Raw genomic sequence first — 26,077 nt, 5'->3', positions numbered from 1 at the left:
AAGTCAACAATACAATACCGCTCTCTATTGGCGGTATCACAGATAGCAGATACATATATAGATATATTTTTTTTTTAATTGCCCAATGTCGGCCTAAAAAGTGGTTAACCGTGTGCGTGTTTCTGTGGCACTAATACTCAAACACTTCTGGAATAAAATAACTAATATCAATAACTTTCAACATTTAAGTAGTTGGACATTTTTATTCCCAACTTCTATATACGTTTGTACATTCTTTCCTTTGTATTTTAATTTATTTTTTATATTTTTATGTTCCTTTTTTGTTTGTCTATCCTATTTTTATATTTCTTCATTATATATTCTGTATGTGTGCGGTGTGTCTGATATTTTGCTGCTGTAGAACTGAAATTTCCCAATTTGGGATCAATATAAGTCTATCTATCCATACCCTATGTAAATATTCAACAAAAATGTAAAAAAAAAAAAAAACAATGTATATGAATATTTTTTATTTTCATAATTTACAAATTATAATGTATTTTGTAATACATTTGTAATATGAGTGTTCTGCTCTCCACTGTGTTGTCAGAGCTGGACCCCTCTCAGTCTGAACAGCTCCTCCAGCTTCTCCTCCATAGCCGAGTTGGTTCCTTTCAGGCCTTTCACCACCTCACAGGCCCACACAAAATACTCCTGCACCCGCTCGGCTGTCCAGCCTGAGACACACACACACACACACACACACACACACACACACACAGGGAGAAGGTATGGGGACTAAGTACAATTGTGAACTTGTGCATTTCTGAAGTAGTAATAGTTCCTCAAAGGAACCCCTTTCCCAAATGGGTACTTTTATTTGTATGACTTGGGTACACATTATTGTGTGTAGTCCTGCATTGTCATTTTTCAATTTTTTTGTTTTTTGTTTGAATAGACAACAAATCCACGAGATCCAAACCATCAATGAATTGATCCCACTTACAAGTATCGCCTGTGTAGCTTCAGCCTGATATAGCTGAAAATAGTTCCCCCCCCCCCAAATACTATGTCCTTGTGTTTGAGGAACAATTGCTTAAAACTACAATACCCAGCTGTTTCAGTAAATTATTTAGCGTTTTTAAAAAAAAAATTTAAAAAAAAAATGAAATTTTGGAGCTGTTTGAAAGACTTAAGTGTTCAGTAGAGAACTGTCTTGGTGCTGAGAGCCAGGGCAGGGAAGTCAAAAAGAACTAGGAGACGGACTAACACATTGTTGGTTTTGGTATTTTCAGGGAATTTGTTGACAATAAGAAAAATATAGAAAATCATTGATGGTCATTTTGTGTTATTTACTGCATTTTCCTATCTCTAGTTGAACTCAAAACAGCAAGGGTATTGGATCGGTTTGACTAGCTTACTGTATCATTGAAATACACATGCTGTTTACAATATGCTGTTTTTTTCCCAGATGGGTTTAGTTTTGGGGGTTTTTGTAGCTACTATTCATAGATCTGTTGTTTGCTTTTTACATGTGTGTATTATGGTGTGTATACATGTACACATATGCATGTGTGAAATTTAAATATACGAACGTATATCTGTACATAGTAGTCAAATGTTTGTATTACCTTGTATAGCCTTGTTTTTAGCAGCATGTTTTTCTCTGTATATGTACTTTAGAGCAACACAAATCCAGAGTCAAATTCCCTGTATGTGCTGATTCTGATTCTACTATTCCACTTTGTATTACATAATGCTGCATCCTTATTTAGGTTCTTGTTATTTTTTTTTACATTAAAATGTGTATGTACTGTATTTATTGTCATTTAACAACTTAAACCTGGCCCCTCCCACATGCGACTCAGTTACAGTAAAAAGTAATGACTGTGAGAGAGGGGTGCTGACCGGCAGGTGTGCAGCGGTTCAAGTCCCTCAGGTTGTACAGCTTATCAGCCAGTTTAACCAGTTTGGCTTGGCCGCTGCAATGAGGCGCGTGTTCCACTTGCATGCGCTTTCTCTCATGTTTGGACAGCTTTTTGTCATCCGTCACCTCCTGAACGATACGAGCTACGATCGGTCCAAACTTTGCCTCGATCTCTGCAGGAGTTGTGTCCGTGTCCTCCACTGTGTCGTGAAGCAGAGCAGCCTGCGGGGAAGACGATACACCGGCTCAGTAATACAAGAAACACCGTAACTGACATTAGCGAACTGAGAACAACTGATAACGTACTTGCAAAACCTCGATGTCTGTGATGCCTCCTTCATGGCTGAGGATTCTCGCTACTCCTTAAAAATACACACAGACAGCAGTGAGTATCAGAGCGAGGAAGTCAACAAGATGTCTCAATGGTTTTAACTGCTGCCAGAAATATCAGGAACTGAACAAACTTGAGTGTACGCCGACCATTAAAGAAAATCATTAATACAACCAGGAAAGTCACAGTCACGTTATATCTAGACATACTAAACTAAACTCAGCAGCAGTCTATTCACCACGAGGGTTGAAGATAAAACAAGTTATCGCATTCATCGGTAAAGAACATTCTTTTGAAGCAAGAACGTGTCACGCAGTTCCAAATGCTGAGAAAACAGTGAACTGTAATGTACAATCCATAAACCCATATTGACATTTATAAACAATATTGGAATCCATACATTTTTATTTTTCCTAGCAGCTGACCTTATGTATGTTTTTTCCACTTCAATTTCACATCAACCAATATGCATGAGTATGAAACAGATTTCTGTTCCACTGACATCCAAGGATGGGTTCAAATCAAGGGCAAGTGCACTCCAGTGGCCCTTGATTTTAAGCCTTCCTTGACCTGGATAACTGAGCACATTCACTGACATCTGTTCCACTGACTCTTTAGCATCATCCTCCACAAATGTTCTGCTTTTTCCTGCAGATACGACATTTAACTTTAACGTAACATTTCACAAAGGCTTATTGAATACGTAACTGAAACACTTCTTTCATTAAAACTTTCGTATCCTACCTATCCTGAAGGCATCACAACAAAGAGAAAGTACTCCTACCGATGGGGTGATTAATGTACGGCGTTTCCTCTGGATCTTTACGTCGCTGGCTACGATGTTTCTCTGCGGCAAAATTAATAGTCTCCAACAATACAACTGTGTCCGAATTCATGGTGGAACAATAACGTAACGTTAATAACAGAAAAACTGCGTCAGGTCAACGTCGCTCTTCCAACAGACAGTCAGAAACCAAACGATACGCAGATTAAATTCCTGCTGATATCATGTGTCGGTTTCGCCGCTGCCCCTGCCTCTTGAAGACTAGCGATAGGTCCTGAGATTGTTTATTGATTCCAATAAGATAAGTGAACGTAAACAAAGATTATGACCGATTCTTCCGCCCCATTGTCACCAAAGTAAATATTGGACCTATTTTCCACAAGCCACATATACTATATCTACCTAATATTTAAAAAAAAAATGTTTTTAATTTTTTTTAGACGGACAAAAGGAGAAAATTAACTTTCGGTTCGAGACCTGTTTCTGTCTTAGCAACACACTCCCGCGAGATCTGGCAAGGGATAGGCTAAAGTTAACTAAAGTAACGTTCCCGAACGCCACAGATAACTTATTATCATTATGCTAAATATGGGTATTAGCTGTGCAAATATCTAATGTTAGCTACGACGCGACTATTTAGGAGACAGGACGTGTGTACCGTTTCATGTTTCACACCATGGATGCCTACCAATGGGGCAGCTTGAAATGCAAATGCACCAGTCCGTTCCTTTTCGTGTCCGGGGGGAAACAGCAGATGATGATGATGATGATGGGATCAATTCCGCTTATTTAGCTAAGGAAGCAGGTATCTTTTGTCACCTAAACGCCTTTTTGTCGATGGTTATACAGATATTTACTGCCCATTTTCCTTTGTTTAATATTTTCGTGAACACTATTTTAATATAACTGTCAGCATTTTGACGCTAGTCTTAGACTTGAAAATTCGTGTGACGAGTAGGATATGTTTTTAGCCTACAAGCTAACCTAGCTAGTGTGTCAATCACAGCAGATATTTGGTCATTTCTATGTGATTCATTTGTTTGTAACCTCTGTGTCATTCCAAGTTCTTTTTCGGTAGTTATACGAGTTCTTTTTTCTAGATCCATTGGATGAGTGATTATTGTCCTGTCCCCGTTATAGCCCAATATGGCTCACAGTGCCAGGACAGATTGCCCGGAGCTCCCTGACTTCTTTCTGCTCAAGAGGCTGGCCAGGGATCAGCTCATCTACCTGCTGGAACAGGTGGGAACAAGTGAACAATATATGTCTATTACTAGTGCGGTTCGGCTGGCTGTCATCTGGTTCCTACTGCAGACATACCACCCCTTATATGAATGGCGTGTAAACAATGCATATGTCAAGTTTTTTAGTATAGTACAATAATTGAATGCACAAAATGTCAAAACAAAAATAAGGGATACTTTTACACAGGATTAAATTGCAGGGACTTACAAAGGCAATTACAAAGCAGCTGTTGCAAAGCAGATGTTGCACTGCTGACCACACCCCATCTTTGATGTCACAGCAGGTTTCAATATTTCAATATTTTATATTGTATATTTTCTTATCGTCAACTAAGAAGTATTGTCTGTTTAACCAAAGCCCGGTGTTTCTCTGTGCCACACTGTTGCAATGGGTGACATGTTTCTTTATTACCACGAACAAACACACTATTTTGACCCAATTCCACACGCACACCGACCTGCTGCCACAAATACTCACTAGAGCACCAAACGTGGATTAAGCCGCCGCTGAAAGTAATCCCCAACAAATGCACTATTTCCTTCCTGCTGTTTGATGAAAACTACAGCGACCGGCTGTTTTAGAACATTTCTTTGCCTTTTTTTAAAAAATTTCAATTCAATTTCATTTATGGTATCAAATCATAACAAGAGTTATCTCAAGACACTTTACAGAAACTTTTAGGCAGAAACCTTGAGTGGTGAGGAGAAACTTCCTTTTAGGCAGAAACCTCGGACAGACCCGGGCTCTTTTTAATTGTGGGCAGCATCAGTCGCTGCCGGTTTGGACACAGACACTGATACAGATATAGAGAAATATGATTCATAATAATTATAGCAGTTGGAATGATGAACAGTGGCGGTTGTAGTAACAGTAAAGATGGAGGAACTATGACTAGAAATAATAGTTGTAGCAGTTCAGGGCATAGCGGAGCGATGCGGGGCCATAGCAGGGCGTAGGGGGGTGTCGTGGAGCGTAATAGGGTGTTGCGTGGTGTTGCGGGGCGTAGCTGGACGTTGCAGAGCGTAGTAAGGCATAGCAGGGCATCGAGCAAGCTGCAACCATGATTTAGGTGCCACCCCAATCCAAGGAAAACTGGGAGGCGAGAAAACATAAGGAATAAACTCCCCAGAGCTAAGTTAGTAACAAGCATTTCTGGAACATGAATGCACACAGATGGAAAGAGAGAGGAGCTCGGTGTGTCAAAGGAAGTCCCCCGACAGTCTAAAACTACAGCAGCATAACTATGAGCTGGTACAAAGCAAACCTGAGCCAGCCCTACAATGGTTGGTAGATGAATCTGACAACTATGAAGAGAAGCAGAGAAGAGGAGGGGGTGCCGTGTCTTTTGCTATACACCCTCCCTCGTCGGTCTAGGCGAACGATGAAAAATTAAACTGAACCCATTTTCGTTTTAACCGTTCCATTTTAGTCTTTTCATGGGATTATTGACAATAAGAAAATTTTAACACGGACAAACTAACAACAGTGTTACGAATATTGAACAATTCCTACACATGATTTGTGTGTGTTATTGTGCAAGCTCTTCTTTATCCGTAGGTGCTGTGTCACACACTTGGTTAAGACTGGATAAAAGAATTGTATAAAGTAATTGTTTTTATGTTGCAACATTGCCAAGTAGTTCATTTTAATAGACCTGTTTGTGTTCTGAAGAGTTTATAAACATATTTCCTGTTAAACAGATTATCTTAGATTTTGTCTTCACTCTTCCATCTTCCTCTCTTTGTCACACAGCTGCCGGGGAAGAAGGACCTCTTCATCGAGGCAGACTTGATGAGTCCGCTGGATCGTATTGCTAATGTGTCAACGCTAAAGGTGACGAAGAAGAAAAAGAAGAAGAACTCTTCTGACTCTTGTGATTGAGAATCTGCAGTTCCAATAAATTTTCCCCCCTTATTATTATTATTATTATTATTATTATTATTATTATTATTATTGTTTTCTTTTTTTACAGCAACATGAAGTCGACAAACTCTACAAAGTGGAATACAAACCTATTGTCAGCACCTCAGATCAGTGAGCCCTGCACCCTTCACACTCCTAACATCATTTAACACACACACACAAACACACACACACACACACACACACACACACACACACACACACACACACACACCTGATGTGACTGCCTGACAATGTGACATCACTCTCTTATAGGCTCTGTTTTCTGATCCGGCCTAGAATACAAACTGTCAAATGGATATGTGGTAAGTAGAGTTGAATGTTTGATTTTTTTATTGAAGGAAATTATTGTTTAACAGTATCAATAGTACTCATTTTATAAATATTGTAATGAAATTGAATGAAACTAAAACAATAAAACTTGTGTGTGTATATATATGTATGTGTATATATATATATATATATATATATAGTACCTAAACTCAGGTATTGACACTTACCGAGCTTACATACATGTAGTGACTCCGTTATAACAATAGGCCTAATAAATTATGTCATGCCATATTCCTTTTTATCCAGATGTGGCCAATGCAGACAAGGCAGCAGGGAGATTTAGAAGATACAAGATCATCTTTACCCCTCAGAAGGTATTTCCCGCTCTGCTGTTGTGCACACACTCTGCTTTGATTTGTTCTTGATCAAGTTGTTGATATGTACCTGCTGACCGTCCTGTGTCGTCCAGTTTTATGCGTGTGACGCGGTGCTGGAGGAGCAGGGGATCATTGGCGGTGAGCATCCTTCTTCACTTTTTGTTTAAGTAGCAATGATCAGTGTTGGAGAGAGAAAGGGTTTTTGTCCGGGGCGTGCTTTAGCTCACCCAGTATTGTGTGCGCCCCATGTGGGCTGAGTCCCTGGGCGGCGGCCTGGGTTCGAATCCGACCCGTGGCGCTTTGCTGTGTGTCGTGGCGTGTCGTCCTGCTGATTTAAAGGCCATAAAAGCCCCCCAACAAATCTTTTAAAAAAAATTGTGATTTTGTCCTCCCACAGATGTGACCACTGATGAGTGGTCTTTTTATCTTCTTCCTCTTGACGATGACATCATCAGCCTGGAGCTGCCCGAGTTCTTTCGAGACAACTTCCTGGTAAATGATGACCACGGAAATGATTAGTTGATTCATTATTTGATTAAATACAAATACTTGATTAATAGTTTAGGTCATTTGTGTTCCAGATTTTCTATTGGGAAGATTTGCCTTCTGTTATTGTAAACTGAATATCTTTCAGTTTTGGACTGTTTTGTTGGACATAAAATAAGCAATTTAAATATGTCAACATGGGCTCGGGGAAATTGTGATTGTGTCCCCCCCCCCCCCCCCCCCCTATTTTATGATGTTTAAATCTGGAAAATAATGGCAGATTAATTAATATTGAAAATATTCGGTAGTTGCAGCCTAGTCTTAAAGGAGAAATCCGGCGCAAAATGAACTTAGGGGTTAATCACAAAACGACGAATTGGTCGTGACTGTTTTCCCAAGATGGTGCCCGCATGTATACGTGAACGGTACTGTCTTTATAATCTATCTTTTTAATAAACTGTCTCTACACTTACAAAGTTCTCAATGCTTCGGTTTACATGTAGGGACCCTCATTATGCTACGGTGGAAGTGTGGTGCTATTTTGAGCCTTGTTAGTGGTATAGAAATAGTGATTTCTTTTTACTTTACCTGTACCCCGACGACTAGCTTTATAAGCTAATTAGCGGTTTGGGCTAAAACTGGTCTCATTCGATTAGCATGAAAACAAATCCCAGAGAACGGTCAACTCGATGTGTTATTAACCCCTAGGTTCATTTTTCGCCGGATTTCTCCTTTAATCAGGTAATACAAAATGTTTACAGTTTGATTAATAAATTAAAGTATGAAAAAAAACATTCACAGTTGCCCCTCCTGGACACTCGACACTCTAAATGTCTAATTGCTTTCCTCTAGGAAGTATTCTGCTGCACTTTGTGATACAAATTAGAGAAAAACATTTGTGGCATTTGGAGGATTTGTCTCTTTTTTTCTAGTTTTTGTTTTCGACAATTTCTTCGATGTTTTTGTACCTTTTTTAAATACATGCATACATTTCCCGGGACCTCCCTAGATAGTTGGAGCTCTCAACCCCCCCACTGTTGAACCCAAAGTTGTACTTGTACTTTACTTGAGTCTTTTCTTTTCATGCCTCTTTCTACTTCTACTCTGCTACATTTCAGAGAGAAATATTGTACTTTTTTGCAAACAAAACACATGTCGTTTATAAAATACTATGTTTTATTATAAATTAAACTAGCCAACAATATAACGGCATTGAGTACTTCTATTTTTAATACTTTAAGTACATTTTCCTAATGATACTCACATACTTAAGTAACATTTTCAATGCAGGACTTTTACTTGTCACAAAGTATTTTTTACAGTGTGGTATTAGTACTTTTACTTGAGTAAAGGATCTGAATACTTCTTCCACCACTGCAGGCGGGGGACCAGCGCTGGGTGAGGACAGCCGGCAGCGCTCTGCATCTCCTCCACTCCCTCTATGGCCCGTTCTCTAAGGTCTACGGGATTGGACGATGTTCCAAGGTGCAGTATTACCGGAGACCAAAAACTGTCTTGTCATTGAGTTTAACCCTCGTGTCTCACGGGGGACATTTAGATTAGATTAGAGTAGAGTAGATTGACTTTATTGATCCCAAATTGGGAAATTTCAGTTCGACAGCAGCAATATATAAGATACACAGCACACATACAGAATATACACAAAATAATACATTGGATCAAATACAAGAACAACTATTCAAAAATAGTTAAATAATAAAAGATTAAAAAAAAAATACAAAAGAAAAGAATGTACAAACGTACATACAATAAAATACATTCTTGGCTTTTTAACTTTTCGTTCATCTTGGCTGTGTTAATGCAAATAGCATACTTTTTTTTTCTTCTTTTTTATTTATTTAGGAAGTTTAACACTAACTGTACAAATAAGAGTTCAACCTCATCTCCTATAATATGTTTATAATAAACTGTGTAGCCAAATACAGACACTCAAACCCTTAAAGTCAGAACAATTATTTATCCCACAGAAATTACAGCATAAAATCATGCATTCTGTTTCAGGCTTTAATCTAGAGCAGTGGTTCCCAAAGTGGGGTCCGGGGACCCCCAGGGGTCCATATTGGGGTTCCAGGTTGTCCCCAGCAAAATGAGGAATCATTTTTTTTCTCACTATAATTCCACCCATAAGTTACACAATGACAGAATGTATGCCTATGGGTTTCATACACTTACATTCTGTAATAAAACATCTAAAAGCAAAAATCCTATCAGATAGAAGACCCTGGAACAAAATCTTATCAAATGGGGGTCCGTGGTCTAATTTGTGTCAGTTAAGGCATCCTTGATGGAATTTGGAAACCACTGCTCTGGAGTCCTGGCTTCAAATTGGCTATTTTTACAATTTGTTTTGACCAGATTAAGCCATTTTTGCATGTTTGCCCTGTTTGGGCATATACATGCTGTTTCCATGGTTTCTACTCGGGGCATTGCTGCAGTATTATGGAGCACTGGAGTGTGTGATGCGATGCATGCATCAAAATCAACATTGTTGCTAATCTCAGAGTGTGAAAAAAAATGTCCCCCCTAGTATTTAGTAGCCAGAAAATAATTTAATTTTGTGTTGTTTTTATTTACCCATAAAAAACAACAGTGGCATTATGTAAAGAAACTGGCATTTAAATGGTTAAAATTATGAAAATGAATATGAATATTTGATAGTGATGATCAGGACTGATGTTGGTTAACTAAGGACATCAGAGCAACTTTTTTTTTTCAAAGTGAGGCGCAAGGGTTAACTTCAAGGGGTCAGCTTCTCCTCACAAAGCGTAGATCCTATGGCGCCATTTTGATGCTAACAAGCACTCACCCCCCGTTAGTATTCCATTGACTCCCATTCATTTTGATGTCACTTTGACAGCGAATAACTTTACATCTGAAGCGTTTAAAGACTTTATTTGTCCATTGTTTATTTCTAAAGAAACACGACAATGTATAAAAGGCTCCATTACCTTGTACCTCACGTTATGGTTTTTGTAAAAATAGGCTAACGATTGTGTCATAACCACGCGACTTACTGTCGCATAGTAGAGGAATTACCGTATAGTACAGGAGAAGCGCACAGGCAGTTTGGACTTCCATTAGCTGTTTAAGTTTAATTACTAATGTTAACTAGCATTTTAGTTAGCAATAATTAGCCTGTGCCTATGTTATCTCCTTACATATACCTACACTCTCCGTCTCTGCAATATTCGGAATGATTGAGATTTCTCTTGGCACAGCTACCAGAAGACTTACAACTTTCAGACAGGTTGCTCACGTCACATTTACGTCATCTCTCTCAGTTGGAGGCTGCGCAGTAACGCTCAGCCATCACCGGAAAAGTGCTTCTAATATCCTTCACTGGTCTCCGTCCAGAGCAACGGGATCTGTTGGTCCAGTTTATATACTGTCTATGGTTAACTTTGAGATCCACTGTGATTGTTTATTGTTTATTAAGGATCCCCATTAGTCATCACCATAGTGAAGACTATTCTTCCTGGGGTCCAACGCAAGACAAACATACAAAAATATTCTAAAGCAAACGTCATATTGTTATATCAGAACAACGGAAATATCCTGAATTTTATAAAACGAGAGGCCCTCTAGCATGTTTTTCATGTTATAAAAACAACAAAACAGTAACATGTACGGAAGAGGATTAGGACCACGTGAAAACATGTATCGAGTATCTGAGTCAGATTTCTGAGAATAAAGTTCTGACTAAAAAAAAAAACACTTAAAAAGTAAATATTCTGAGATTAAAGTCAGAATTCTGACTTTTTAAAAAAAAAAACTTTAAAAAATAATAATTAGAGAAAAAAAAATCTGTATTCTGAGAAAAGTCAACTTTTTTATAAGTCAAAAATAAAGTTAGAATTCTGACTTTAAAAAAAAAAAAAAAATGTTTAGAGTTAAACAAATTTTTTTACTCAGGACTCAAATACATTTTTCACACGTGGCCCTAATCCTCTTTCGTAAACATGAAATAAAATATATAGTAAAAAGTAATGCTAAGTTGCTAAGACAACAGAAAAGAATCAAACATCATGTGATGTGTTTTGGCTTCACCCGAGTTAAGGTTTCTGCTGTGAACTGAGGTCAATTCTGTCCGTCTGTCGGCTCCCAGATGGCGTACGAGTCGTGGAGGGAGCAGGTGGAGGAGGGAGAACAAAAAGCTCGTCAAGCTGAAATAGGAAAGGTTTTTCTCATTGACAGAGGTGAGAAGAGTGTATCCTCAGTCTCTCAGTGGACGACATCCTGAGCAGCTGTGCTTTCTGTCCTCCCTGACGTTGTCGTTGTCTTTGCAGATGTGGACTTTGTCACTCCTCTGTGCTCGCAAGTTGTCTACGAGGGACTCGTGGATGATATATTTAAAATCAAATGTGGTGGGTATCAAAGCACGCTGTGGAGAGTCGAATGTCCATCCACTGAGACTCTGTCCACATCGAGCCCTGTGTGTCTGCGTGTGAAAATCACTCTGACCAAATCAGAATGATTATGTCAGTTAGTTGTTTTTTGTTGTTGCTTTTTCTCAGACAACGATTTTAAAGCTATAGTTTGTAGTTTCTGTCGCCCCCATGAGGAATTCAAAGTAATGACAACAACACTGTTGGCGCGTCCACATGACACAAGCCTTCCGTGATCGCTCACCACCCCCAACCCCTCCTCCGCGCAGTTGCTAGTAACCAAGAAGAACACGGAGGATTAAAAAAAAAAGATCTTCACTCGAGCTTCTGTGCGCGAAAGTCGCCGGACGCCACAATCTTCTGAACACAGCCATACTGAGAGATACAGAGAGAGTTGTGTGGAGCTGATGGTCTTAATTAGCTTTGTAGCAACTCATTTGGCTTGAATGTAACGGACGTTCATTAATATCAAAAAGTTACGCACTAAAGCTTTAAGACACTACCAGGGTTTTCCATGCCATTATAAAGTTTAGGTGCAGCACCTGAGCCGAATGAATGTAACTAAAAGAATTTTCTCAGATCTAATGATTGTAGTCAGACTTCTTTAGCAAGTTTTGTCTTTAAAGGCCCAGTGTGTAACGTGTTAAGTTGTTCATTATCAAAATTATCTGTGTTGCCCGTTCACAAACTTGTCCTTTTTCATGAATATTTACCATCACCATCAATTCCAAGTATTGCTTTTGGCTTGAAATTTTACATTTGCATTCGCATCAACAGGGGTCGACACTCCACATTCATGCTCCATCTTGAGATACGTTAGCTGGTAAGGGACATACAGGACATACTGCTCCGCCTTTCGCGTTTTCGCTGTCGCATGATAAACTCACAGGTGCTGCTAATGCTGCTAATGGGTATCGTAGCTTCCCGGCCCCGGCAGGTTTGAAGAAGGAAACATGGAGGACCACACGTATTCAAAATCCAAATTTCAGGAACAGGAGTCTTCTTCTTCTTCACCCAGAAAAAGAAAAAGGATATTGAAAAGAGCAAGAGACCGGCTTTTTGAAGCGTGAAGGCTACCGTAGCTGTAATACATACTTTGAACTGCGTGGCGCGAGAGAGTTGATTGCGATATATGATCTCAACGCTAGATGGGAGAAATTCCTACACATTGGACCTTTAAGCGCTTTGAGTGTTATTTATTTATTATCTGCTCCAGCTTTTCCAACGTTTTAGATAGACAGATATGGTGATAATAACGGTCCAAAATGATGTGAAAAAGAGACACAAAACTACCACATAGGGACACAAAGAGACGCCAAATGACCACAGAGACCCAAAACAAACCCTAAAGAAAACAAAAATGACAAAAAGAGACAAAACACAACTTCAAAGAGACACAAAATCCCACAAAGAGACACAATGTTTTATTAAAAACACCTATCATTTTCTTGAGAACGGATGCCTAAACCCCCCGCCAAATACACGCACCTAATGCTTCCACAAAGCTAGGGAAAACGCTGATTACTTTGGGTCCTGAGGGGCTTTACTCTGACAATGTAAAGCCTAAATGATTAATTGTACACTCAATAATAAAACAACATGGTGTTAATGCTCAGAGCTCCAGCTCAGACTGCGTTGATTTCCTGTAGAATAAAACCTCCCAGTTGTACATTGTGACTTTGGTTGCCGATTTGTTTTCGTGCACGCTTGTGTGTCGACGTGTCAACATCTCACATTTGCATCTGTTCTGCAGCGTGTGTGGAGTTTGGACCTGATGTGACGTCCTCTGACAAAAGTATAAAAGTCATGCTGAACTCTCAGGATAGGGTAAGTCGGTGCTGACGTTGGAGAGCTTTTCGTCATCGTGGCTTTAAGGTAAATGTCTCTTTGAACTCTCGCCCGTCTCGTACCGTAGGTCTTCAATGAAATCCGAAACGAGCATTTCTCCAACGTCTTTGGCTTCCTCAGCCAGAAAGCCAGGAATCTCCAGACTTCATATGATGTGAGTAAATGTGTATTACCCTCAGCCTTGTATAAAGTACTTGAACGCAATACTTGAGGACAAGTACAAGTATCTTACCAAAAAATGACTTTGGTAGAAGTTAAAGTCTCCTTTTAGAACATTACTTCTCAGGATAGTATCTGATAGTTACTGAACTGAAGTATCAAAAGTAATTTTCTGATATTAAATGTACTTAAGTATTAGAAGTAAAAGTAAAAAGAACTTTGATTATGAACTTTATGGCCGAAGGTGTGTAACGTTATCTTCATCACCACTGTCGTCGAGGTGCTCATCGTCTGTTACCACGGCGGCAGTGCCTGCACCAGGTGCCTCCATGACACTATCAGTCATTATGCTTCCTCCTCCTCTTCTTCTTTAGCTTTGGCCTATGTTTGCTGCTTGGCAACAAACAGGCATTAGGTTACCAACTGGAATGGAGTGTGCATTATCTTGGCAATTTAGGAGCAATGATTCTCCAAACCTGCTGTTTTCCAGTGTGAACACATTTCTTCTGATTTTATTTTGTAGTAACGAGTGACTAAGATGCTTCGGGGAAATGTAGTGAAGTAAAAGTATGCATTTTATTTAGGATATGAAGTGGAGTAAAAGTAAAAGTAAAAGTAAAAGTTTCCGGAAATATAAATAACGAAGTCAAGTACAGATACGTGAACATTCTACTTGAAGTATTTGTACTTTGTTACATTACAACACTGATGGTAACTAAGCTGACCGACAGCGCTAACACTTCTTCTTTTATGAACTTCCAGAAGCGTCGGGGGATGGACATAAAGCAGATGAAGACGTTTGTGTCGGAGGAACTAAAAGGCTTAAAACAGGAACACAAGCTGCTTAGCCTACGTGAGTGTTGCAGCAGAATACTGCATATCACATCCATTGTCACGTATTTCTTTAACCCTTGTGTCTTCCATTCGACCATGCATTATCCTTCCCGGTCCAAACTGAAAATCAACACTTTTTTCGACACCTTCGGCGCTTTTTTCAATGTTTTTGGCGCTTTTTTTTTTTTTGTCGTGTAACGCTTCTTTTCACTACCATGTATAAACACCACTTATTACCAGTTTTTCATAAGTTTTTTGGAATTCATGGTCAATAAACCTAATTTATAGGAAATTATATCTAATCCTTGAGGGGAAAAAGCAAAAATGATGAATTATTTAGATTAATATTAAAGGAACAATAATCACAGCAGGGTCAGCGTTCGGTTGGGATGCTGTTTTTCAAATGCTAAAAAATTGTAGCCTGACAAGCCAGACCCACATCAAGATGTTGGGTCTGGGAACTCACCATTGGCAGGGCTCAATCCGAGGGGCGGGATAAACGGTTGTCTTTCAAATTCCCTCTGCACGTAATAGGATAGCGCTACAACCAGGCAGAGCAACGCTAGTTGATAGATTAAACTTTTGCCGTATCCGGTCGGCAAAACTCCGAATACACCTTCCTTTTTTAAGAATGACTTCAGTGGGGCGCCCAGTTAGCTCAGTTGGTAGAGTGGGCGCCCATTATAGAGGTTTACTCCTTGACGCAGCGGGCCGGGTTCGACTCCAACCTACAGCCCTTTGATGCAGGTCATCAAAGGGCCTCTCTCTTCCCTTTCATGTCTTCTGCTGTCCTATCAGAAAAAAGGCTGAAAATGCCCCAAAAAAAAAAAAGAATGACTTCAGTGCCGTTCTTTGTTCTTTTCTCAAAGAAAAGCTGAACTCCAAGTCTTCCAGAGTCTCGGCCAAAAGCCGATTCCAAAGACCGCCGTTCGCCAGCAGCAGCAGCAGCCATCTTCTTTGTTTTCAAGTAGCAGGGAATTCACGCGGAACCGTCGCAACTCTGCCGTCCTTATGTTAAGCCCGCCCACCGACTCTATACACAATGTGATTGGCCTGACCAGAATTTGGTTTTTCCAGCTCGCAAGCCCACGGAGAGTTGCTAGACTGACCCTGGCTGCAAATTACATTTGCTACCTCTAGGGTGGTCTAGAGTTCTAGGCAAAAGAAATTGAATAAAACACCAAAAGTTCAATGAAAGTAGAGATCTGATCTTTTGTTGTACTTGCGAAGCGCGTTGTATGGAATCAACCATGTTATTTTTAGGCAATAAAAATTAGGTATAGTTAAAAAGAAACCCCCTTATTTCTGGGAAATTTAGAAAACGGGTCAAATTTAGCCTGAAGACAACACAAGGGTTAAGCAATATTTACCGTTCTCTTTCAGACATCGGTGCTTGTGAATCGATAATGAAAAAGAAAACAAAGCAGGATTTTCAGGACCTGTTGAAGACCGAACACTGTAAGAATACTCTACTGTCTCTATATTAGATTCCTCTTTTAGTTCGATGTGTCCCTTGGTCTTTGATGTCTCTTCTGTCTTGTTTTCTGTTCCAGCTTTACTTGAAGGATTTGAAATCCGTGAAAGCATTTCTTTCATAGAGGAGCACATCAACAGACAGGTGCGTTAGCGTCAACACTGTGTGATATAGGAACAGGTCCAAAAATATGCTGGAAACTCATTTATTCTTTTTTTTCAAGGTTTCCATGATCGAAAGCTTGAGGCTGCTTTGTCTTCTGTCTATCACGGAAAACGGTAAGTCGTCTTTTGTGTGTGAATATCTTTTCAAAGATTCAGGTTATTCGCATGTAATAACAACTGTGTGCGTGTGTTTACTCACAGGACTTCTGCCAAAAGATTACCGCTCATTAAAAGCACAGTATCTGCAGGTGAGGTTGAACAGCTGCCTGTGGCTCCAATACAAACTGTTCATGTTTATAGAAGCCAAAAATAGACTGGCATTAGACACAGCCTAACAATTGCATTTTTTTTGTCTTGGTAGAAGTAGTAAAATTATGACAACAGCTCTTCTTATTTGAAGAAATCACCAAACATCCACATTTCCTGTCGAATATTTTCTGAACGTCATTTTTCTTGTGTGCTGTCATTTTGACGATATATATATTTTTTTTACTGATTGGATTTTCTTTTTTAGTTTTGTACATATTCTGTTTTGTGTTCATGTTTGTTACCTTCCAATTATGTTTGTTACCTTTCAATTATACAAGTATTCACATCTTAGATTAACGATCTAAGCACGCAGCGTGAATCACCTGACGCAGGTGTGTTTAGGGCGTGAAAAAAGGGTCCGTGCGCCGGGCACATGGTTCAAAAGGGTTGTACTTACGCTACGTTTACACGTGGCCGGCTATTTTCATAAATGGACATTTCAACCTCTCCGTTTTCAAAAATAACATTGTGCACAGCTGTCAGTTTTCAGAAAAGTGTTCGTTTACACGTATATATACCCGTGTATATATGCCGTCAAGAGCATGCCAAACCTGTAGGTGGCAGTGTAACGAGAAGCTCAAGCCCACGTTAGCTAATCCGATCAATCCCGAAAACAGCAACAACAGCAACGAATCACTTCCATCTCTCTTCTCTTCCTCACTTCCTCGGCTGCCTAAACCTCCGTTTGATCAGTTTACATGCAAACGTGCAAACAGATTTTTCCCAAATCTCCACTCTTGCCGGAGTTTTTAGAAAGAATTGTTTTTAGAGGCGAATTCTCCGTTTGCGTGTAAACAAAAGGCACAAACGAAGGGAAATCTTTAAAAGCCAGGCGCGGTTGGACCTTGGCGCATTGCTATTATGATGGTGGATTTGCACTGTAATATTTTTATTTGTAATCTTTTGCATGTTTGTGTGCTGCTGCGCTTGTGTGTGTGTGTGTGTGTGTGTGTGTGTGTGTGTGTGTGTGTGTGTGTGTGTGTGTGACAAGCATAGTGTGACCCTAGGCGCATTTTACTAATGCGCTGTTAAAATAACAATTAAATGCTGCACTATTGACTTTAGACCAGGTCTTTGCGGTGCATTTGCTATTTAAACGGCGTGGGCGAGTGGCCGGGTTAGATCAGTGGTTAGAGCAGGCGCACATATACTGAGAGGTTTATGCCTCGACGCAGAGGTCCAGGGTTTGAATCCGACCTGTGACGATTTCCTGCATGCCTTCGCCCTCATACTCTGCTTCTGACTGGCTAGTAGTCCTTACCTAGCTACTGTCAGGGCATGCCCTCATACTCTGCTTCTGACTGGCTAGTAGTCCTTACCTAGCTACTGTCAGGGCACGCCCTCATACTCTGCTTCTGACTGGCTAGTAGTCCTTACCTAGCTACTGTCAGGGCACGCCCTCATACTCTGCTTCTGACTGGCTAGTAGTCCTTACCTAGCTACTGTCAGGGCACGCCCTCATACTCTGCTTCTGACTGGCTAGTAGTCCTTACCTAGGTACTGTCAGGGCACGCCCTCATACTCTGCTTCTGACTGGCTAGTAGTCCTTACCTAGCTACTGTCAGGGCACGCCCTCATACTCTGCTTCTGACTGGCTAGTAGTCCTTACCTAGCTACTGTCAGGGCACGCCCTCATACTCTGTTTCTGACTGGCTAGTAGTCCTTACCTAGCTACTGTCAGGGCACACCCTCATACTCAGCTTCTGACTGGCTAGTAGTCCTTACCTAGCTACTGTCAGGGCACACCCTCATACTCAGCTTCTGACTGGCTAGTAGTCCTTACCTAGCTATGTCAGGGCACACCCTCATACTCTGCTTCTGACTGGCTAGTAGTCCTTACCTAGCTACTGTCAGGGCACGCCCTCATACTCTGCTTCTGACTGGCTAGTAGTCCTTACCTAGGTACTGTCAGGGTACGCCCTCATACTCTGCTTCTGACTGGCTAGTAGTCCTTACCTAGCTATGTCAGGGCACACCCTCAAACTCTGTTTCTGACTGGCTAGTAGTCCTTACCTAGCTACTGTCAGGGCACACCCTCATACTCAGCTTCTGACTGGCTAGTAGTCCTTACCTAGCTACTGCGCATGTGCGACTCCCAACAAAGATGGAACAGAAGTGAGAGGTCTCACTCTGTAGCTAAAACAGAGAGCTCAACACACAGGGTGAAAAGAGGAGCTGCAGCAATGTGCAGTACAACAAAAATATGGTGTTTTTTGAAAATTAAACCACATAAACCTATTCTGATATAACCTCTAAATACAACTATGAACCTGAAAATGAGCATAATATGAGCTCATTAATGTGAAACATGTTCTCTGCGTGATCTCATCAGAGTTATGGAGTGGACCACCTGCTCACATTCGCCAACCTGAGGCAGTTGGGTCTGCTGGTGGAGCAGCAGCCGGGAGAAACGCTGACTGTTATGGAGAGCAAGGTCGGCAAACTGGTCAACGACAGAACTGCAGGTGAAACAGGCTTCCTTTTTTAACCTACTCCTAATCACAATCTTTGTTTCTCTCCATATTAGAGCTGGACGATTAGGGGAAAATGTCTAATTTGCATTTTTTAACTACATATCACACCTTCTACAATCATGTTAAATAAAGTAGTAAAAAATAAATGAAAAATCCACTGAAAATAGGACATTTCTGTAAACAACCCGTGATATCTAACATTATTCCAGGATGTATCTTCTTTTTTGGCTTAAGAAGTTAAGCTAAACTATAACTATACAGGGGACAAATAAACAAAACGGATCCAAACAAAACGGCAACAACAACAACCAAAATAAAAAAAATTAAATTAAATAAAAAAAAAGTTATGGTCTTAGGTCACAAATAAGTGTGTAAAGGATAAGGTCAAGGATCAATATCACCAGGCTATAGGCTACATCATGGCAGTTACTTGATTGAATGAAGAATGAAGCCTCTGGAGGCTGCAGCTCAAGGAGTCAACATAAGAAAGAAAAGGCTGCCAGATTTGATCAAATGTTGACACAGCAACTCTCTTCAAGTGTCCAATCTTTTCAAGTTTTAAGAACAATAGCACATCTCTTATCCATAAGGAATGCGAGGGAGGACGCTTAGCTTCCCAGTGAATCAAGATTAACCTCCTAGCTATGAGAAAAAGAAATGCAACAAAGTCTGATTTAGACCTGGATAATTTGACAGTGTCAGGGAGGACTCCAAACAAGGCAAGGCTCTAATTGTGTCTGCAACACAGAGAGAATACAGAACACCAGTATGTATATAAAGAGGGACATGTCCAAAACATATGAACCAGAGTAAACACGGGATAGTCTTGATTTTATGAATGTTTAAAGACTGATTTGAAAAGGACATCAGACTGTCCTGATCCTCCTCATTTCCTTTTTATTCTTTTTTTTTTTTTTCTTTCCTCTTTCTTTCTCTCCAGGAAAGCTGAGTGACGCCTTCTCTTCTCTCGCAAAGAAGAGCAACTTCAGAGCCCTGAGTAGAAAGCTCAACCTGGTAAATCATCATCGTCATCTTTATTTTGCTCATGATGTCACAGAAAATATCATTCAGAGCACGCTGGAAATGCTTAATGTTATTAAGGGTTTTATTATCAAGTTCAAACTTACTTTATTTATCCCAAAAAGGGCAATTCAGCTTTTAACAGTCTACAGACCCAAAAAAAAGACATTTACACATAAACAACAGACAGGAGAATGTCAGAGACAAAACACAATTCAAGTTAGGAACAATGACAGAATGAATAAATAAATAAGGTTCCCAGACAAATGGACCACTAGCAGTACACCCCTCAGGATCATAACACAAGATGTGCATTCCCAGAGACTGTTGTCACGGTTCAATAGTCTGATAGCAGACGGAATGAAGGACTTTGAATGGCGGTTTGTTTTCCTGCGTGGTGCTGTCAAGCACCGGCCTGAGGGCAGCAATGTGAACTGCGTGGACAGGACATGAATGTGTTGGTCAATAATTAGTTTGTCTTTTCGAACCACATGCTTTTCCCAAATAAAACACCAAATTCTCTCTGCTCAACGTACACACGTTCCATCAAAACAAGTTCCTTCTCGAGACTATTTTGCAGCGGCTCCATAGGCTCCGTGCGCCGCTTAGCACCGCCCAAGTCGATTGTGATTGGCTTAAAGAAATGGCAATAAACCAGAGCACGGTCGTCTCCCATCCCGGAATGCTGCGTGGACTAGTAGCCAGACCCTCCTCCGCAGCGCTGTGGAGGAAGGTCTGGCAATGCGAGACTAGGTTCTTATTTACAAGAACGGCAAAGACACTTAGGGAAAGGGAAGGAGGGCTATAAAATAAAATACGTTAGAAATACATACAGTTTAAATGACATGAAATACGATTTGAACTACAACACAGACAGCAGTGAACACAAACACGGCGAGGAACACACAGGTACATGGGCGAGTAAGAGATTTTTTTTGAGAAGACCTTCACAATGCTTTTCAGGCTGTTTCTATCCTTCACACACAAACACATTATATGTTGTGTAAAGGTGCCAAAGTCAGATGAAGAATATGACCTGCGTGTCCCACGAGACATGGCCTACATCTTCAGCGGCGCCTACGTCCCTCTGAGCTGCAAACTCATCGAGCAGGTGAGTTCATTCATTCCACAGGATGTCACTGGATCAATGAGACCACGATGAAACCTTTTTTTTTTTTTTATGTTATATTAAATGTTTTATTAATGTTATTCCCTGGTGGTCATGTGTAGGTGTTGGAGCGAGACGGTTGGACGGGGCTTGAAGAAGTCACCAGGCTGCTAAATGGACATGAATTTGCTGTTACAGGTTAGATCACTGGGAGATAGTAATATAATGTTGACATGTTCACATGCGCTTAGATCATTTTTTTTTTATTGGTTCATTTGATAGGGACCATGCATATTTATGAACATTGTTGTATAAAAAAAAAGAAAAACACCATGTAAATATGCCAGAATTAGTAAAAAATAACTATTTTCATCTGCAGTCACTAGGCAGGTGACATAGGACTAACATAGAGACAGCCAGCAGTCATACAGCACTCATTCACTATAAATTAAAAGGTACACATAATGGTGACATATACATTGGCAAAACAAAACAAAAATACATGGTGATAAAGACATAATTCATCTACCTCTATACTGCAATTTAACAGTGAAAGTGCATGGGTGATGAAATGTGTGACAGTTTTTCTAGGAGCCACTGTTTTAAGTGAGTTGTAAAGGTGTTGAATGTAGGACACACTCTTATTGGAAGGGGCAAGCTAATCCAGAGTTCACCTCCTATTATTGACAATACGTCTTGTCCAGAAGTGGTGCGTCTAAATGGTATCACACCGTATAACCGTATTACTGTCAGCTTTCAGCAGTAATCTGATTTCTTCATCTAAAAGACAACCCTGTTTTTTGTAACAGGGGATTAGAGAAACCATTAACTTAATAAGATGTTTTTCTCCTTTAGATAGATTTCCCTCTGGAGAAAGAAAGCCACTGTATGTGAAAATGGGTTTCTAAGGGGCTTTCTTTCTCGTACAAGACTTCAGAAAGGGAAACGCTGTGACAGCAGAATGGATGAAAGGAAAGGAGTCATCCTCATAGTCAAAATAGTTTAATTCAAAGTCTGGATTCTGACTTTTAGTGCAATTGAAACACTTTTGTGATTTGAAAGGAAAACTGCAGAAATGAAGAAAAAACGTCAGGAAGCATGAGGTCATTTCATTTCATTCATAAAGGACAAGGCACATTTAATCAATTCAAATCAATTCAATTGTATTTGTAGTATGAAATCGTAACAAGCGGTATCTCAAGACACTTTACAGATAGTAGACTTTTAAGCAGAAACCTCGAGTGGTGAGGAGAAACTTCCTTTTAGGCAGAAACCTTGGACAGACCCAGGCTCTTTGTGGGCGGCATCTGTCACAGAGTAGGTCTAGACCACACTCTATAATTTACAAAGACCCGACAAATCTCCCAAGAGCCAGCATTTTAGTGCGAAAGTGGCAAAGAAAAACCCTTTTAGGGAGAAACCTCGGACAGACCCAGGCTCTTGGTAGGCGGTGTCTGACGGTGCCGGTTGGGGTTGTGATTAACAGTGGCAATAATAGTCACAATAAAGATAATGGAACTATGACTAGAAATAGTAGTTGTAGTAGTTCATGGCGTAGTAGGGTGTAGCTGGGCGTAGCAGGGCACTGCAGGGCGTAGCAGGGCACTGCAGGGTGTAGCAGGACGTAGCAGGGCACAGCAGGACGTAGCAGGGCATAGCAGGACGTAGCAGGGCACTGCAGGACGTAGCAGGGTGTAGCAGGGCACAGCAGGACATAGCAGAGCACTGCAGGGTGTAGCAGGGCATAGCAGGGCGCCTAGCAGGACCACGGCAACTGTCGCAACCATGATTCAGGTGCCACCCTAATCCAGGGAAAACTGCGGGGCGAGAAAACAAATAAGGGCTCCAGGGAATAAACTGAAACATCAAGTGGTGAGGAAAACTTCCTTTTAGGGAGAAACCTCGGACAGACCCAAGCTCTTGGTAGGCGGTGTCTGACGGTGCCGGTTGGGGGTGTGGTGAACAGTGGCAAGAATAGTCACAATAAAGATAATGGAACTATGACTAGAAATAGTAGTTGTAGTGGTTCAACATCTCTGTAAATGTGCCAGTGTTTTGTGCCTTTGGCGAGATGTTTTGAGACCAGAGCAACCGGAAACAGCAAGACAGTAGGTCATAGCTTTCATCACTGAAATACAGTTAAAATAAGTGAGCTGCTCCCAAAATAAGGTTGGATAGGAGAGAAATCTGACTGCTTGACCTACTGCATGTAGGTAAATGTATTGACTGATTTGCTGTGGGAACTGATTTCTCAGAGTAACCGTGTTTCTTGTGTATTTACATAGGCTGTAAACGTATCAACGGTCTAAACATGAATGCTAAAGGTTTCCTCTCTCACCAGGCAGCAACGGAGCGGACTCAAAAGCAAAGAACGACGCTCAGCGCATCATCCTCGTCATGTTCCTCGGCGGCTGCACCTTTTCCGAGATTTCCGCTCTACGTTTCCTCGGCAGAGAGCGAGGTAAACACGGCCTGACTGCTCATGGAGACTTAACTAATGTTACAGGGGAATACTTGCCGGGTTTTTAAGTGGGTGTCAATCATCTAGGTTCACCCTCTCGTCTTCATTCTTCCTGTTAGTGTTGCTGTTGTTTAGTTTCACTTCTTCTGTCCTGACTATTAATCTAACAGACAGAAGCCGGATACCTAATTTCAAATTTCAGATTTTCTTGGAATTTTAATATTATTAGTAGTGTAGAAGATATTTGTTGATTGATGATGTGATGCGTGTTGTATTTTTGCACTTCCGTGATATTCGTATGGAGTACTGTTTTGGTGACATAATTCCTGGCAATCACCTGAACACGTCACGTCACATTCAGCAACACTAGTCATTTTAACCTTGGTTTCACACTCTTATGTTTCCCTTTTTTATGATTTAGAACCATAAATAAATCTCAATCTTACTTACATTCAGTAGCTATGAATGTGTAGAGCGTGATTGGGATATAACTATAATACCTTTGATATATCTTAGGTGTCAGAAACTAGCAGTTACGTTTTTGATATTTCCTAATAGAGCAAAGAAAAGCTTGATTTCAACCAAAGTAAATATTTATTTATTATTTATTCATTTATTACTAGATCTTAATGTCCATAAATGTCTAATGGTATGCTTCCACTAAAAATGAATAGTAATATTAACCCTTGTGTTGTCTTCCCTTCGACCATCCAACTTTCCCCTACGTTTTTATAGCTTTTTCCGACATTTTGGTCACTTTTTTCAACATTCTATTTATTTATATATTTTTTCAAATGCTATATGAAACACCCAAATTCAATGAAAGTAGTGAACCGATCATTTATTTTACTTGTGAAGAGCGTTGTAGGAAACCATCCACGTTATTTCTTTTGACAATTTGGTTGATGGAAACCCCCAGACCCCCAACCTACATAACCTACATCTACAAACTGGGCAGCTAAAATAAACATGCACTGGCTATTAACAAGCTGGGCAAGCCAATCCCTGTTTTGCATTGCATTCAGTTTAGTTAAATGGGTCCAGGCTAAGCCCCGAACCTCTTCCAAGTCCTAGAAACGCCCCTGGCATACATATAAACATATTTAGACATCAATATGAAATAAACAAACAGTTATACAGAAACAAATAACCCATACATATAACTAAATAACATTAAGAAAGAAAACAGGATGCTCATGTCTAAGTTATATTAACATACATTACTGCTTTCTTTTTCCCCAGGTTGTAAATTCATTGTGGTAACGACTGCGATTACAAACAGTTCGAGACTCATCGAGGCCTTGCTAGACAACCTTGTATGAAGCCTGTCACCACTCCCTGATGGACAGACACTGAGACATTCCTGCAGCCACTTGTCATGCCTTCCTTCCAGCACACTGGCGTTACAGATGGGAAATGTTTCCGCTCTGTGCCTGACGACGAAAGAACTGTAAAGATGTATAAAGTCAATAAATGTTTTTAACGAGTTTTGTTGCTCGTTCGCTTTATTTTTGGTTTGGCAGAGGTGGAATGTAACACATTTTCAAGTACTGTACTCAAGTACAAATTCAAGGTACTTGTACTTTACTTGAGAATTTCCATTTCAACTTTATACTTTTACTCAGAGGCAAATACTTTTTACTCCACTACACTTACATTACTCTGACAGCTTTTCAGGTGACAGTTTTTTTTATTAATCTTCTTTTCAGATGTGTTAATGTTGAATGTTTGTAATAAACTGAAGGATGACATGCTCCTTTATGTGTTGAGAATATTCTCCGTTTTAAGTCTTTAAAAAGCCTTTTGAATCAGATGCATCGTCACAAAGCTGAAAACAGGGATGCGTTTCTGACGCATTAAGTTTTTGAAGTTTTTCAACTTTTTAGAGATACGTGGTTCTCACAGGACACCGATGCCACAAACATATGATGATCTTATAGAGTAAGATGCATTGTTGTAGATTAAACTACCCAACAGTATAAAGGAGTTCAAATGAGCACATCTACAGCAGTAAAATGCAACATGAATATTAATGCAGCAGGAATATTAATCCAGAAACATCCGATATAATAGGAAAATACTGACATGGAACATTTTACTGAACAATGACTGAGTACTTTTGCTTTTCGTACTTTTAAGTACATTTTGCAAGTAATATTTTTACTTTAGTGAGGTTTTAAATACAATACTTTTACTTGTAGTGGAGTTTTTTTTTCAGTTTGTGGTGTTAGTATTTTTACTTAAGTAAAGTATCTGAATACTTCTTCCATCACTGGTCTGCTGTAAATTCTTCAGTCTAAAATGATCAACAGCACCGTTGTTACGTTACATGAAGTGTCAAACTGCTGCTGAAACATCACCACACCCTCTATGAAACTAGTGTGTTTGTTTTTATTTATGAGTTGTCCGGCGATGGGCGGTTAACCCTAACTAAAAAGTGCTGAACCTCCCGGCAGTCGGCATTGGTTTAACACAGCAAGCGCTCCCGCAGGACGAGCCAATCAGAGAGCAGAACGCCACTGAACGCATATTTT

General features: G+C 40.2%; 2 protein-coding genes across 5 annotated transcripts; one reads left to right on the top strand and one right to left on the bottom strand.

The window, feature by feature from the left end:
• Positions 1 to 455: 455 nt before the first annotated feature.
• Positions 456 to 3,235, bottom strand: hddc3 (HD domain containing 3). Its single transcript, XM_078254471.1, has 4 exons — positions 2,983 to 3,235; positions 2,174 to 2,229; positions 1,849 to 2,089; positions 456 to 677 (listed from the first exon to the last, which is right to left on the bottom strand). Exons 1-4 carry the CDS (start codon positions 3,092 to 3,094, stop codon positions 547 to 549), a joined length of 540 nt encoding a protein of 179 aa, XP_078110597.1. The 5' UTR covers positions 3,095 to 3,235; the 3' UTR covers positions 456 to 546.
• Positions 2,087 to 25,030, top strand: vps33b (VPS33B late endosome and lysosome associated). 4 transcript variants are annotated; one of them, XM_078254403.1, is made up of 24 exons: positions 2,087 to 2,252; positions 4,123 to 4,224; positions 5,980 to 6,060; positions 6,200 to 6,261; positions 6,406 to 6,455; positions 6,730 to 6,797; positions 6,893 to 6,938; positions 7,198 to 7,292; positions 8,667 to 8,771; positions 11,413 to 11,503; positions 11,594 to 11,671; positions 13,446 to 13,519; positions 13,608 to 13,694; positions 14,462 to 14,552; positions 15,917 to 15,991; positions 16,087 to 16,151; positions 16,231 to 16,285; positions 16,373 to 16,419; positions 18,813 to 18,945; positions 19,895 to 19,968; positions 20,984 to 21,085; positions 21,205 to 21,280; positions 23,424 to 23,543; positions 24,786 to 25,030. In XM_078254403.1, the coding sequence occupies exons 2-24, from the start codon at positions 4,129 to 4,131 to the stop codon at positions 24,863 to 24,865; spliced, it is 1,851 nt and encodes a 616-aa protein (XP_078110529.1). In that variant the 5' UTR covers positions 2,087 to 2,252; positions 4,123 to 4,128; the 3' UTR covers positions 24,866 to 25,030. The 4 variants fall into 4 exon arrangements, with proteins under 4 accessions (XP_078110529.1, XP_078110518.1, XP_078110509.1 ...); XM_078254392.1 differs by having other exon boundaries at positions 4,083 to 4,224; XM_078254383.1 differs by lacking the exon at positions 2,087 to 2,252 and adding an exon at positions 3,696 to 3,787.
• The last annotated feature ends 1,047 nt before the right edge of the window (positions 25,031 to 26,077 follow it).

Source organism: Sander vitreus, chromosome 1 (genome assembly GCF_031162955.1).
Source record: "Sander vitreus isolate 19-12246 chromosome 1, sanVit1, whole genome shotgun sequence".
Classification (NCBI taxonomy): domain Eukaryota; kingdom Metazoa; phylum Chordata; class Actinopteri; order Perciformes; family Percidae; genus Sander; species Sander vitreus.
This window is presented reverse-complemented; position numbering and strand designations above follow the sequence as displayed.